The sequence below is a fragment of the Protomyctophum parallelum genome (assembly GCF_964188405.1).
Source record: "Protomyctophum parallelum genome assembly, chromosome: 5".
Classification (NCBI taxonomy): Eukaryota; Metazoa; Chordata; class Actinopteri; order Myctophiformes; family Myctophidae; genus Protomyctophum; species Protomyctophum parallelum.
Genome location: NC_139702.1, coordinates 48189109 through 48201925, shown reverse-complemented (window position 1 = coordinate 48201925; position 12817 = coordinate 48189109). Strand labels below are relative to the sequence as shown.

At 42.7% G+C, this 12817-nt stretch overlaps 1 protein-coding gene and 1 long non-coding RNA gene across 2 annotated transcripts in view; one reads left to right on the top strand and one right to left on the bottom strand.

The window, feature by feature from the left end:
- Positions 1-5435, bottom strand: part of LOC310859408 — a 36570-nt gene extending 31135 nt beyond the window's left edge. The window contains exons 1-2 of the long non-coding RNA XR_014569302.1: positions 5335-5435; positions 1021-1105 (exon numbers count right to left, since the gene is read on the bottom strand). This is a non-coding gene — a long non-coding RNA (uncharacterized lncRNA). The remainder of the gene's footprint in view (positions 1-1020; positions 1106-5334) is intronic.
- kpna7 (karyopherin alpha 7 (importin alpha 8)) lies at positions 4459-9401 on the top strand. The gene is made up of 12 exons (XM_083765938.1): positions 4459-4716; positions 4811-4954; positions 5051-5142; positions 5821-5989; positions 6600-6699; positions 6822-6904; positions 7022-7108; positions 7369-7545; positions 7823-8056; positions 8332-8514; positions 8759-8905; positions 9286-9401. The coding sequence occupies exons 1-12, from the start codon at positions 4639-4641 to the stop codon at positions 9370-9372; spliced, it is 1581 nt and encodes a 526-aa protein (XP_083622064.1). The 5' UTR covers positions 4459-4638; the 3' UTR covers positions 9373-9401.
- Positions 9402-12817: the final 3416 nt, after the last annotated feature.

Below are 12817 nucleotides of genomic sequence, written 5' to 3'. Positions count from 1 at the left end.
CATTCTGCACAGTTGTGTTAGCACTCTGTCTAACAGTGCCTGTGTGCAGCGTGTCTGGTCGCCCGGGCCGTGTGCAGCTTGATTCATTCATGTACATGGTAAATAATGATGTAATGTGCTGTAATGTACAACTTCAGATAAATTGCTGATTGATCAATTGCTGAACCCACAGAGGGGAAAAGAGGATTTAGACAGGACAGACAGAGGTGTTTTGGTTTATTGTAAAGATATGGATTAAAGGAGTAGTTTACCCAAAAAAAAACCATTTTCTAGCAATTACACACACCATGAAGCCTTGAATTCATGGAGATTTTGTCGTTTTTGTCGCATTCCTAAGAGAATAATTTGATGACCGGATGGCTGCTCACAATAGGAGACTCTTTGAGTTTCCTACCTGATAGACTCCGTCAGTCATCGGTGATCATCAAAGTATTGGATTTAGGAATACAAGAAAAAGAAAAAAAATCCAAATGTGGCATGGACGGCTAGGGTAGCTGTCTGGGGCACCTAGCATGACAGGGTGTCATGGGTTCGATTCCCGATGTATATATAAATCTCAATGAAAGTAAGTCTAAGTCATTTTTACCCTTTAAGTGGTTGAATGAAAATAAAATGATGTTATCACACGGGACCTCATTCATATTATCATATATTTTGGACAATGTGTAAAGTGGCTTATCCACAAGTATGTACTGCTGGTACAATGGTCCTCACAGCAGTGGGTCTGAATCCAGCTCTGATAAAATACATATAAAAAATACTGTTGGGTTACTTTGTAACCTTTGTTCTCTGAGTGAAGAGACTATCACTCCACCTCGATGTCGCTCAGAAGCGGTGTCGATCAAGTAAACCAGTGTAATCACGCACACCTGGGCCTTATATACCTGTGCGTGCCAGTATCCACGTCACAAGTGAGGTGGGGACATTCCCCATACAGGAAATATGTTGGGTGGAGAGATAGTCTCGATACGATAGAGAACTGCATGTTTCCCATGGTTTGAATCTGTAATGGACACTGACCCCATCTGATCTCTTCATCCTCTTGGAGATGACGGCAAGCGGATAGGAGAACGAATGAGCTCACCCATCATTTTACGTACCATCGCTGAGAGAGACAGAGACAGAGAGAGAGAGAGAGAGAGAGAGGAAGCACTTCAAAATAGAAGGGAGAAGGAAAACAAAGGAGAGGTTGAGAAAACGTCAACATTTTTTTTCTCTCTTATGATTGATGCTCCTAACCTTGCCATAACCCCATGTCATTATTCACCATTGTCTTTTTCATATTGTAACCAGTAACCACCTCACTTGTCAATGACTTTCTTTTATGGTTCACAACAGTGATCCGCTGTGACCCCTAGCAGGGTTTTTTCTTTTTCTTTTTATCCAACTAGATTTATTGCACCATATTCAGTCTGCGCAGTATCTACAGTAATTAAGACTAGGAGGTCAGGCGAATGCAATCAGCTACTAAAAAGAGTCATTCTAGTTCAGCAATTGAGGGACATTTTAGTGATGAACTAATGCATCACCTTTCCTCTCTGGAGGATATTAATACCAGAGTAGTTTAAATGTTAGAGAAGCAGATTAGTGACCTAGGTCTTTAAATAGCTGGGAAACGATCACTCCTCCTTGAACAATTTGACTTCAGGCAAGTCAACTGAGTTGGATTTGTGAGACAGCATCTTCATTCTGGGTTTTGTGTAATAGTGTGTCTACTGTCTACACTTTTTTGTATATGTTCCCCTGCCTTAACCACTGTAACACTATAGTGTCCTTATACTTGGTATGTCATTGTGGGTGTCAGTGAACATTTGGAAAAAACCTTCAGCAAAAATAACAGATCTACAAGAGCATCTAGATCTGCAATTTTTGGTGAAGAAAAAAGGAGTACAGAACCATCGGGGACACCAGAACAAAGTGGGTTTAAGTGCTTGGAGGAGGTGCGTGCGGTGGTGGACAGTTATACAATATTATAAACCTGGAACCAATAAGCCATCCAGGCTCCTGGTGAATCGTGACCATAAAACATGTGTTTCTGTGTCAAAACATATTTTAAATACTACTATATTTAATAAATGGGCCCTACAGTAGGCCTACCTTTTTTAATTAAGAAATAGTTATCACCATGATACTGATTTATTGTATTACAAGTTTTCTAGACGTTATATAGGAAAATATGTCCAAATTTGCATAACTTTCCAGAATAAAAATTGTAAAATTGGATAAAGCCAGTGTTTACATGTTAGAGTCAAAGGTTTATTATTATTATATTACTGTAGGTTAAAATAACAAAATGTGTGATGATAAATATGAAAAAAATCAATCTCATTCCGATCACAATCTGTGTCATCTTCAATGTTTGTGTTTACACAAACACTCAAAGATGGCCATTCAAAGTCAAAGGCAGTCCATTTTTGTGTTAACACAATGTTTGTGTGTGCACAACCCCTCAAAGCTGGACATAGCGCCCCTCAAAAATGACTCCTGTGGAAAGGTGATCATATATTAATTTACTTATATTGATCCTATAAACAATTTAATATAGGTATGGTTTCGCCCACTCAATTCGAAATTAACGTTACAATTTTGGGGCTCCGGTTCATGGACTAAGAACGGAGCCGGTTCAACCCTGGTGGAAAAGGTTCATGGACTAAGAACGGAGCCGGTTCAACCCTGGTGGAAAAGGTTCATGGACTAAGAACGGAGCCGGTTCAACCCTGGTGGAAAAGGTTCATGGACTAAGAACGGAGCCGGTTCAACCCTGGTGGAAAAGGTTCATGGACTAAGAACGGAGCCGGTTCAACCCTGGTGGAAAAGGTTCATGGACTAAGAACGGAACCGGTTCAAGCCTGGTGGAAAAGTGGCCAGTGAGGATATTATGAATGAACTCAACTAAAAGAAAGAGTGAAGAAGGCAACTGAATTTCCCACGCAGGATCAATAAAAATCTTATCTTCAGAATCATATAACACGGGACGTGATGTTAAGACTGTCCATTGTGCCAATAGATGGTGTGGGCTCACATGAGATTCGCCTTGATGTTAAGAGTGGCATTGGGAAGTGTATTTCTTAACTAGGGCATGATGTCAATTTCGGGACACATCCTCAGTAGTGTGTCTTTGAATCAGCGGGTGTTTCAGCCTTCAAACACTATACACCCTCATCAAAGGTGGCCAGCTAAAGGGTGATCAAGCCTTAGCTTGTATCCCATGCCCAATCATTAAGATTTACCTCCCACGGGACTATGCAAGGCAGGTGTGTCCTCTTCCCTGAGCCAGCCATACAGTTGACCGCATACCTCATATGCCCTCATGTTTGAGGGGTTTGAATGGAAGGTAGCACTTTCTAGATTTAAGTAATTGTTTCTTAAGTGGCCATGATTGTGAAATAATTGTTATATTTTGTTATATATATATTGTTTGAAGGCTTTGGAAAGCTGTATGATGACTGCTCTCTGCTGATATATAGCCTACATGTAGGCCTACATACACAAGGCTGTCACAGCACTGGACATCTCTTCTCTGTGATACAGTAGGTTACTTTTGAGCAAGGTATATTTGCAAGTTCCTCCACTGGAGATGCTCCTTGGCCTTCCTGCTCTAGGTAAATCGTACTGAAATAGTTTCCCTACATTATATGCCTGTGAACAGTCAGAGTCAGAGAGGCTGTTGCAGACAAAAGGAAATGGCTATGGTTGGTTTGGGTCTTCTTGACCTGACCTGTCCTCAAGGTAGGCCTACTGCCCACAGAAGAGGTGTCAGTAGCCAGGAATCTGGCTGTGCTTCATGCGTGTGCGTGGTTCCTCCTGCAATCTACATTATTATGAAAAAGGAAATGATTATGGCTGGGGGAAATGTCTAGTTGGGTTTCTATTGTTCAGCCCTTCCTGGCAATTAGACCCTACTGGAGAGCTGCAGCTGGGAGACACGATCACTTTCTCTCTTTCACTCTCCTCCTGTTCGATTTATCATTTATATTCCCTGCCGTTTTGCCAATGGTCAACCTCTCTTCTGCAGCGCGCACACACACACACACACACACACACACACACACACACACACACACACACACACACACACACACACACACACACACACACACACACACACACACACACACACACACACACACACACACACACACACACACACACACACACACACACACACACACACACACACACACACACACAGTCTGTGCGCTCTAGTTTAATGTTCAGGGTTAAAAGGTAAACTTTTTCTGTAGACCTTGGTAATGCTGCCCTCTATTGTCAAGACACGACATTGGCCTATTAGGCTACTTAGTAGGCTACATGCGCCCGCTGTGAAAACGGATAGGCTACGTCGCTACGCTACAGTGACACTGACAGTCACAGACAGTCTACACAGATTCACACAATCACACACATCTTTTAAATTACCTTTTTGCGTGCCGTTCGTTTGGCCATCCCATGGAAACCGATACCGTGGTTCTTTATTAGTTGCTGTTTGGATCATTGGCAGGGGGGCGTTGCAAAAATCATTGCTAAATACATTCACCTGAGTGACCCGGAATGGGATGGGTTATTAAAGCTCTCCGACTCACGTTACAGTTCTGATTGATTGTGGTTCAGTGCGCTCTCCAGTTTGTCGCAAACTCAATGTCCACGATGCCTACCAAGAACGTCACCGCCGATGATCGCATCTCTAAATTCAAAAACAAGGGAAAGGATCCCATTGTAAGTTGCCATGATGTGATAACCTGCTGTAATACAAGGGTTAGTTAGATAACTTATCGATCATAATTTCTTTCCATGTCACTTTTGCACTCAGAAACTTCGGGAGAAAAGGATTACGGAGACCGTGGAGCTGCGGAAAGCTCAGAAAAACGAAAACTTTCTAAAGCGCAGAAACATAACTCTGTCATCTCTCCCTGATGAGGATGGACTCTCACCCGATCACACCACCGGCCAAAATGTCAGTTGGGCACTTTTTTTGATTTTTCACACAGCTCTCGCAAGTGTAACTCTTACTCGGATTATTTAATTAAATCAAACTTTCTGTCGTGTTTAGGAGCTATTCATGGTGATGACTCTTGAGGAGATCATTGGAGCTGTTAACAGCGACTGCAAGATCATGCAAGCTCAAGGTTGTCAGGCAGCCAGGTAAACCACCATAGGCAGCAATATTGGTCCAAATGTAGCTGACAGGATTTTAAATATTGTGATGCATTAAGGCTACCTACCTAGTGAATTACTGTAGCCTAGGCCGGGTAATTATTAGCCTAAAATTTAGACTTAGATGTATCGATTTTGCCCCCTTAGAACTACGAACATGTAGAAATGGAAGGTGCGTACCCTGATGCTCCAAATGTTGGAGAGGCCTACGGGGTGCTTTTACAATGTCTTAGTCCGTAGAAGTGTTTTAATCCAGTTTGTGGCCGAACGCCACTTCCCGGGCATGTCCCCCCCTCGTTTACTTCCCGTTTACGTTGAGCTGCATAATTCCGGCTTTCACCGGATGCGTCCCTCACTACCGCCATCTATGGCCATTGGTAACTTCCGACAGAATCGGCCACAAACTGTATTAAAACGCATCTTTATTGAGAACTACAGAGTAATGCATTGTACAAGCACCCCGTATGCCTCTCGAACATTTGGGGCATCGAAGTAAGCACCTTTTAATTAGAAACTGGCTGGTGCCATTCTCCCCCCTCAGGGAAATGAACACTAGGCCAGGCTTAAGAGGCCATAGAACATGGACTGGTGTGCCTATACTTGAAAATGATGGGTTACATTTTTATTTTATTCCTCCTGATTTCCATTTCTGTCGTCCTCTCTTAGGAAGCTGCTGTCACGGGAGAAGGATCCTCCTCTGAAGGAGGTTGTAGATGCAGGATTGCTGACTCGTTTTGTAGAGTTCCTGGGTAGGGATGATGATCTTCTGTTGCAGTTTGAAGCAGCCTGGGCTCTCACCAACATTGCATCTGGAACCTCATGGCATACACAACAGGTGCATAATGTTATGTAGCCTATATCCTTACTACTTAAAGGACCACTTTTCAACCTATCGTCAATTCCCCCCCCCCCCCCCCCCCCCCACACACTCAGTCTGTGTCTCATAGGAGGGCTGTGTGCAGTTAAGAAACCAGTCCACCAGGGACATCATCATTGGGCATATTTTTTTAAAACAAAATGCAGGACTAGAAAGCATGCATTTTCTATTGGCTTGGATTCCTCATCGATGTCACTGGTGGACGGGTTTCTTAACTGCCCACAGCCCTCCTATGAGACAGACTGAGCAGGAAAATAAATTGGTGCCATTTTATCATGATTATTAGGGAGGACCTATTGTATGAAGATAGGTTGTGAAGTAGTCCTTTAAACATTTGTTTTCTAATTTATGGAATTTCTTACTCATTTATTCATGAAATGACTTTGAAAGAAATTTTTAATTCAGGAAATTCTATTATCTAAATTAAAAACAAAATAGGGACCCATAAATGTTTGGGAACCAGTACTTTGCTCTACCTCAATAGTGGGCTTGACTCTATAAAGCTTAGAGGTGTAGGATAATGAGGTTGTTTTGTTTTTGCAATAGTGATTTGAAACATTTTTTTCAGGTGGTGGAGCATGGAGCTGTGCCAGTGTTCATCAACCTGCTGGCCTCACCACATCTGCACATCAGTGAGCAGGCTGTCTGGGCTCTAGGAAACATTGCTGGTAAAGCTGAAATTTAAAATGTATCTGGACTGGAAATGGAATAAAAGGCTCCTCGATCTATCCTGGGTTTTCATCAAATGGCATGTTGGGATTTGTAGCCACTAATTGGTTTATTTTCTCAGGTGATGGTCCAGTTTATCGAGATGCCTTGATCAACTGCAATGTCATGCCAGCATTGCTGTCCCGGATAACTCCTGAAACGCCTGTAAGTTGAGTTTGAAATTTAGAGCAGCAGTTTCCAGTTGCTTGAATTAAATGCATTTTGTTTTAGCTGGGCTTGTCCAGAACATAACTTGACAATTTGTAAACTGTATTATTCCAGGTGGGTTACCTGCGTAACCTGACTTGGACACTGTCTAACTTGTGCCGCCACAAGAATCCGTTTCCACCCATGTCTGCGGTCCAGCAGGTAACGTTTTATGCATATTTGTGGCTCACGATGACATACCCTGTGTTATGGACTCTACAAAGGGGTTTCATGTTATGGTCCCCCACCATGACATGCCCTGTGTTATGGACTCTACAAAGGGGTTTCATGTTATGGTCCCCCACCATGACATACCCTGTGTTATGGACTCTACAAAGCGCTTTCATGTTATGGTCCCCCACCATGACATACCCTGTGTTATGGACTCTACAAGGCGGTTTCATGTTATGGTCCCCCACCAGGTACTGCCGGCTGTGACCCAGCTGCTGCACCACACTGATAAAGATGTGCTTGCTGATGCATGCTGGGCTATCTCCTACCTCACGGATGGCTCCAACGACCGCATTGATGTCGTGGTCCAAGCTGGCATAGTTCCTCGGCTGGTGGTTCTTATGGGACATAAGGAGATCGGTGTAACGGTAACGTTTCTCAGGATTCATTTTCTTTGACTGGGGCTTATTCAGAAGACTTGTAGTCAACATTAAGGAGTTGCTATTCAACATGACAGTTTTTGTGGTCGTGTCAGTTGGTGAATTATGATGGTAACATCCTTTGCTTTCTTCAGTAGCTGCTTGTGAGGACATACTAGCTGAATATAGCTATATTTGAATGTAGTTTGATTGTCAAAGTACCAGTAAAATGTGTTCTTTGAATGGCAGGCAACAATTCATTCTAGTGCTGCTTTATGCTCCCCAGGTTCCAGCACTACGCTGCATTGGGAACATAGTCAGTGGATCAGATGTACAGACCCAGGTGGCCATTGATGCTGATGTTTTGGCTGTCCTGCCTCAACTGCTGAGGTACCCTAAGACCAGTGTGCAGAAGGAGGCAGCATGGGCCTTGTCCAACATTGCAGCAGGGTCATGCCTGCAAATTCAACAAATCATTACCTGTGGCTTACTGCCCCCGCTGGTACACGTCCTCAGAAATGTAAGTACGCCAATAGTTTGTATTGGATGGATGTTACGCTGCAGTAAAAAATCTGGTGATTTTGAGTATTTCTGGTGTTGATTACCCAAAACTGATCACAAGCGTGATACATTTATGTAATTTGACTTGTATATTAAATACAAAGGTTACTGAGTTTAGTGGCATCTAAATGGCTAGACAGCTCTAGGTATTCTGTAAGCAACATGGCTATAAAATGACCGTGGTTTGCACAATAATGAATTGAATGTGTGATTAAGTAGAGTAATTTCTTTCAGGGTGACTTCAAAAGTCAAAGGGAGGCAGTGTGGGCAGTCACCAACTTCACCAGTGGGGGCACGGTGGAGCAGGTGGTGCAGCTGGTTCAGAGTGGAGCACTAGAGGCCATTATTGACCTGCTGCAAGTCAAAGATTCCAAAACCATCCTGGTTATACTGGATTGTATCAGCAACATCTTCTTGGTAAGGAGCTGTATTTTGTAGTCTCAAATGCAGGCTTTCTGTATGTACTTTCTTTGCATAATTTATACACTCACTTGCCAAATAACTGCAATGGTTCATGTTTTACTCTTTTGTGGACATTGCCCACTTCAGTAGTCTTATTGCAGCTGGCCATGACATGCAATGGTAGAAAAACTTAATTACACCTCCACTGAAAGTACATAATTTACTGTATACTGATATGAGCCCTTCCATTTTGTTAAAGGCGGCTGAGAAGCTGGGAGAGACGGAGAAACTGTGCCTTCTGGTTGAAGAACTGGGTGGGCTGGATCATTTGGAGACGCTGCAGAACCATGCTAATGACATGGTGTACCAAGCTGCACATGGCCTCATTGAAAGGTTCTTTGCTGACGTGAGTGCTTGCTTTTTAATAAAAAATAAAGGCAGATCTAAGCTTGTATATTGGTTATATTCAATGTGACGTTAGACTATGGGCTAAAGATGAGGTGTTCTACAACTCTTATGACACTGATTCTTAGAAGTGGGATACCAATTTTCTTTTTTACCCATTAAAGGATCTGTAATCTTTTTTTTTTTCCATTGGCTATTCAAAACGTCACTTTGTGCCATTTTATATATTTTTTAAATCTTGACCAAGGACTTTATTTAAACTTTTTTTTTTTTTTATAATCTTGAACAAGTGAGGACCAATTGTACGAAGATGGGTTGAAAAGTGAAGCAGTCCTTAAAGGAATGTGCTTTTATCTTAACATGGTTTCATTTCCATTCCAGGATGAAGCTGAGGGGGTGAAGTCTATGGCAACGGATTCTGAGTTTGTATTCAAGGGTCCTGAACTTGATAAGTCCTTTGAATTTTAAAATGGCAACTAATAAAATTGATTTTGTAACGCAGCTGTCTGATGGATGTATTGTCTGAGAATTAAGGAGCGCTTACAGTCTGGTCGACCAATTGGTAGAACACACTTTTGCATTGTTTTCAATGAGAAATGGTGACTTAAAGGTTTAGAAAGATGGACTAAATTAAAAATGTGAAATTGGTACTTTAACATCGACTACGATTTTATAGTTTAAAATGTAAAAGCCTTTTCCAGACATTTTGAATAGTTCTTGGCCCTTTATAATTGACCGTGGGAACCTGACATTGTGAAACTTCACACTTGTGAAGTGAGGGGTGCCTGGTAATGTAGACTTTTAGATTAATTTATTTCAGATTCACTGTTCTGAGACATGAATGCAGTGTTTTTGGTATGAACAAAATCGGTCATAAGATGTATCTATATTTGTCTCACATCAGTGCCCTAAATGGCTGGCAATAATTTGTAGTGCTCTTAACAAACATCAAGTCCATAGACTTGGGTGACATTTCAAAAGCCATGCATTAGAGGGGCTAGTGCCTCAAACTAAAATGATCCGCTTAATTGCTATGAATGACTATTAAGCCAACCATATTTATGGTTTTTATGCATTATAATTTCTGTCATGTTATGTCAACATCTAATGAAAGTAAATGGTGGTCCGGGCACCTAGGCGTGTCATGGGTTTGACTCCCGATCCAGACTACCTTTGCTGCATATCGCTCCCCATCTCGCTAAAAAATAAAACTCAAGCCCCCCATTGTAGCTCTGGTCCATAGTTCTAATGCCTTTGCATTTAGCAAGAGCAGTAAGGCTATGGACCAGAGCCAGGTTTCTTCAGACATTCATTGTCTAGCCACACTAGCTGGATTTTGTTAAAAAAAAACATGCATAACATTCCGGCCAATCACAATTGGCATCCTCTGTCCTCACATCCTCAGATCCGTGGTACACACAGAAAGCTGGCTATAGGAGGGGCTAGCACCCCTCAAAAATACAGTGTACACACAATGGGACTACACAATGGTCTTTATTCCAATCCACACCAGGAAACCAAACTGGAAAAGTTTCAGTAAAGGCTCACTTGGTCTTTTTGACACAGCCTCCATCTATCACTGAATGGGTGTAGCATAACATTTGTTCTCTCAAACATTTTCCTTGGGCGTAAATGCATAATTTCCCTGGAGATGTTGCGAGGAAAACTTTGAAAAAATGTGTTTTGGTTTGAACTGATTGAAAATAATCTAAACCCATAAATATTTTTGAAAGGCGCTGGCCCTTCCTACAAACGGCTATAGATTCTGTCTGAACACAAACATTAAATGCCATTGACAATGAATGGAGAATTTACATATGTGCCTGAGCAAATCGGCTGTCGGTGCAAACCCTCCGCCAATAAGAGACCACTATTATTGGTGTAACTAAGGTATGTTTCACGGCCGGTATAAGGACAATGGGTTTAAAGGATTTAGAACAGCAGTTGTATTAGACATTCCTTAGTAGCGCTCTGCTGTATGGGTACGACTGCTGCTCCTATATAGGCTATTTCAACTTTAACATTAAAAAAATCCAATGTTTTGGAAAGATCATGGATGTACAATAAGAGCGCCCCTCAATTCACACGGGTGTGACTTTATTTACTGATACTGATTCAAAATAGTATTCTGCGACACCCCTGGACTGGCATTACAGCACCCACTTTGGGAAACCCTGGAGGCTGGCTGCCACAACCAATCGTGGGTCATTGTCTTTTATTTGGGCTGTCCGGTAGTGTTTCAGACACTGACAGACAGTGTTTAACGTTTTCATCAGAGCACTCTGTTGGACAGAGTTGAGTGTGGACACTGAAGCTCTCGTCACACTGGTCGAAGGGTTTTTCACCAGTGTGGATACGCTGGTGTGTCTTCAGGTTACCAGGGTCGTTGAAACGCTTGTCACACTGTTTGCAATGGAAGGGTTTCTCGCCAGTGTGGAGACGCTGGTGCGTCTTCAGGTTATTTAACACGCTGAAACGTCTATCCACAGTGATAGGGTTTCTCTCCGGTGTGGATACGCTGGTGTCTCTTCATATTGCCCATATCGTTGAAACCCTTGTCGCATTGGAAGGGTTTTTCTCCGGTACTGTGGACACGCTGGTGTCTCTTTAAACTGCCTAACTCATTGAAACTCTTGTCACACTGTATGCAATGAAAGGGTTTTTCTCCGGTGTGAAGCCGCTGGTGTGTCTTCAGGTTACTTAACAAACTGAAGCTCTTCTCACACTGTGCACAGTGGAAAGGTTTTTCTCCAGTGTGGAGACGCTGGTGCGTCTTCAGGTTATTTAACACGCTGAAACGTCTATCGCACTGTCCACAGTGATAGGGTTTCTCTCCGGTGTGGATACGTTGGTGTCTCTTCATATTGCCCATATCGTTGAAACCCTTGTCACACTGGTCGCATTGGAAGGGTTTTTCTCCGGTACTGTGGACACGCTGGTGTCTCTTTAAACTGCCTAACTCATTGAAACTCTTGTCACACTGTATGCAATGAAAGGGTTTTTCTCCGGTGTGAAGCCGCTGGTGTGTCGTCAGGTGAGTTAATTGACTGAAACTCTTGTCGCACTGTGTGCAACGGAAGGGTTTTTCTCCAGTGTGAAGCCGCTGGTGTGTCTTCAGGTTACTTAACAAACTGAAGCTCTTGTCACACTGTGCACAGTGGAAAGGTTTTTCTCCGGTGTGGACATGCTGGTGTCTGTTCAGAGTGCCTAAATGAGTGAAACTCTTGTCACATTGTTTACAAGTGTGCTTTTGCCTTTCGGTGTAGGTTAACATAAGTGTCTTTACTTCCCCTGGTTCCGTTAAAGTCTTGGTGAACTGTTGATGGCTGAAAGATGTTGGTTCTGTTACAGAGCTAGTAATTTGTTGAATGGCTTCTGAGGGGATCTGTCCATTCCTTTGCATTTGGCAGTAGAGGTTGTTGTGGCTCCTCTTGATGTGTTTGTTGAGGAAGACCAGAGACGTGAAGGCGTATGTACACTCAGGACCAGGACAGGAGAACTGGGTCTGGGAGGACTGGGACCTCACTCCTTCCAGGAGCGGCGGGTCATCATTAATGCTGCTGCAGTACATGGAACAACTGTGATGAGTTCTGTCTTTATATAATCACTGTAAAAACAACTTAAAAACACTTGCAGGGGTCTCCTGCAAGAACCGAATATGTAGCGTGTGATTTTCAACACAATATTACATCACAGTTTTATCTTCCTGTGTAAATTGTTGCTCTTGTACATAGTGATTAATGAAGGTTCACTCAATACTATAATCTTCACCCTGTGCCGTTCAGCTTTAAGCAGAGATGCCTTGACGTACATGATGACACCATTGGCCATGCCCAAATATGGAGTTCCATCTTAGTCTTGCCCAAATTCCGTGGCCTTGGGGGAACCAACAGTTCCTGAGCCATGTGGCCCA

Bases quoted from the DNA above. Each gene is read 5' to 3' on its own strand.
- kpna7 (XM_083765938.1), top strand. From the start codon at position 4,639: ATGTCCACGATGCCTACCAAGAACGTCACCGCCGATGATCGCATCTCT. The intron at 4,717-4,810 runs GTAAGTTGCCAT...TTTTGCACTCAG, and splicing joins ACAAGGGAAAGGATCCCATT to AAACTTCGGGAGAAAAGGAT. The intron at 6,905-7,021 runs GTAAGTTGAGTT...GTATTATTCCAG, and splicing joins GGATAACTCCTGAAACGCCT to GTGGGTTACCTGCGTAACCT.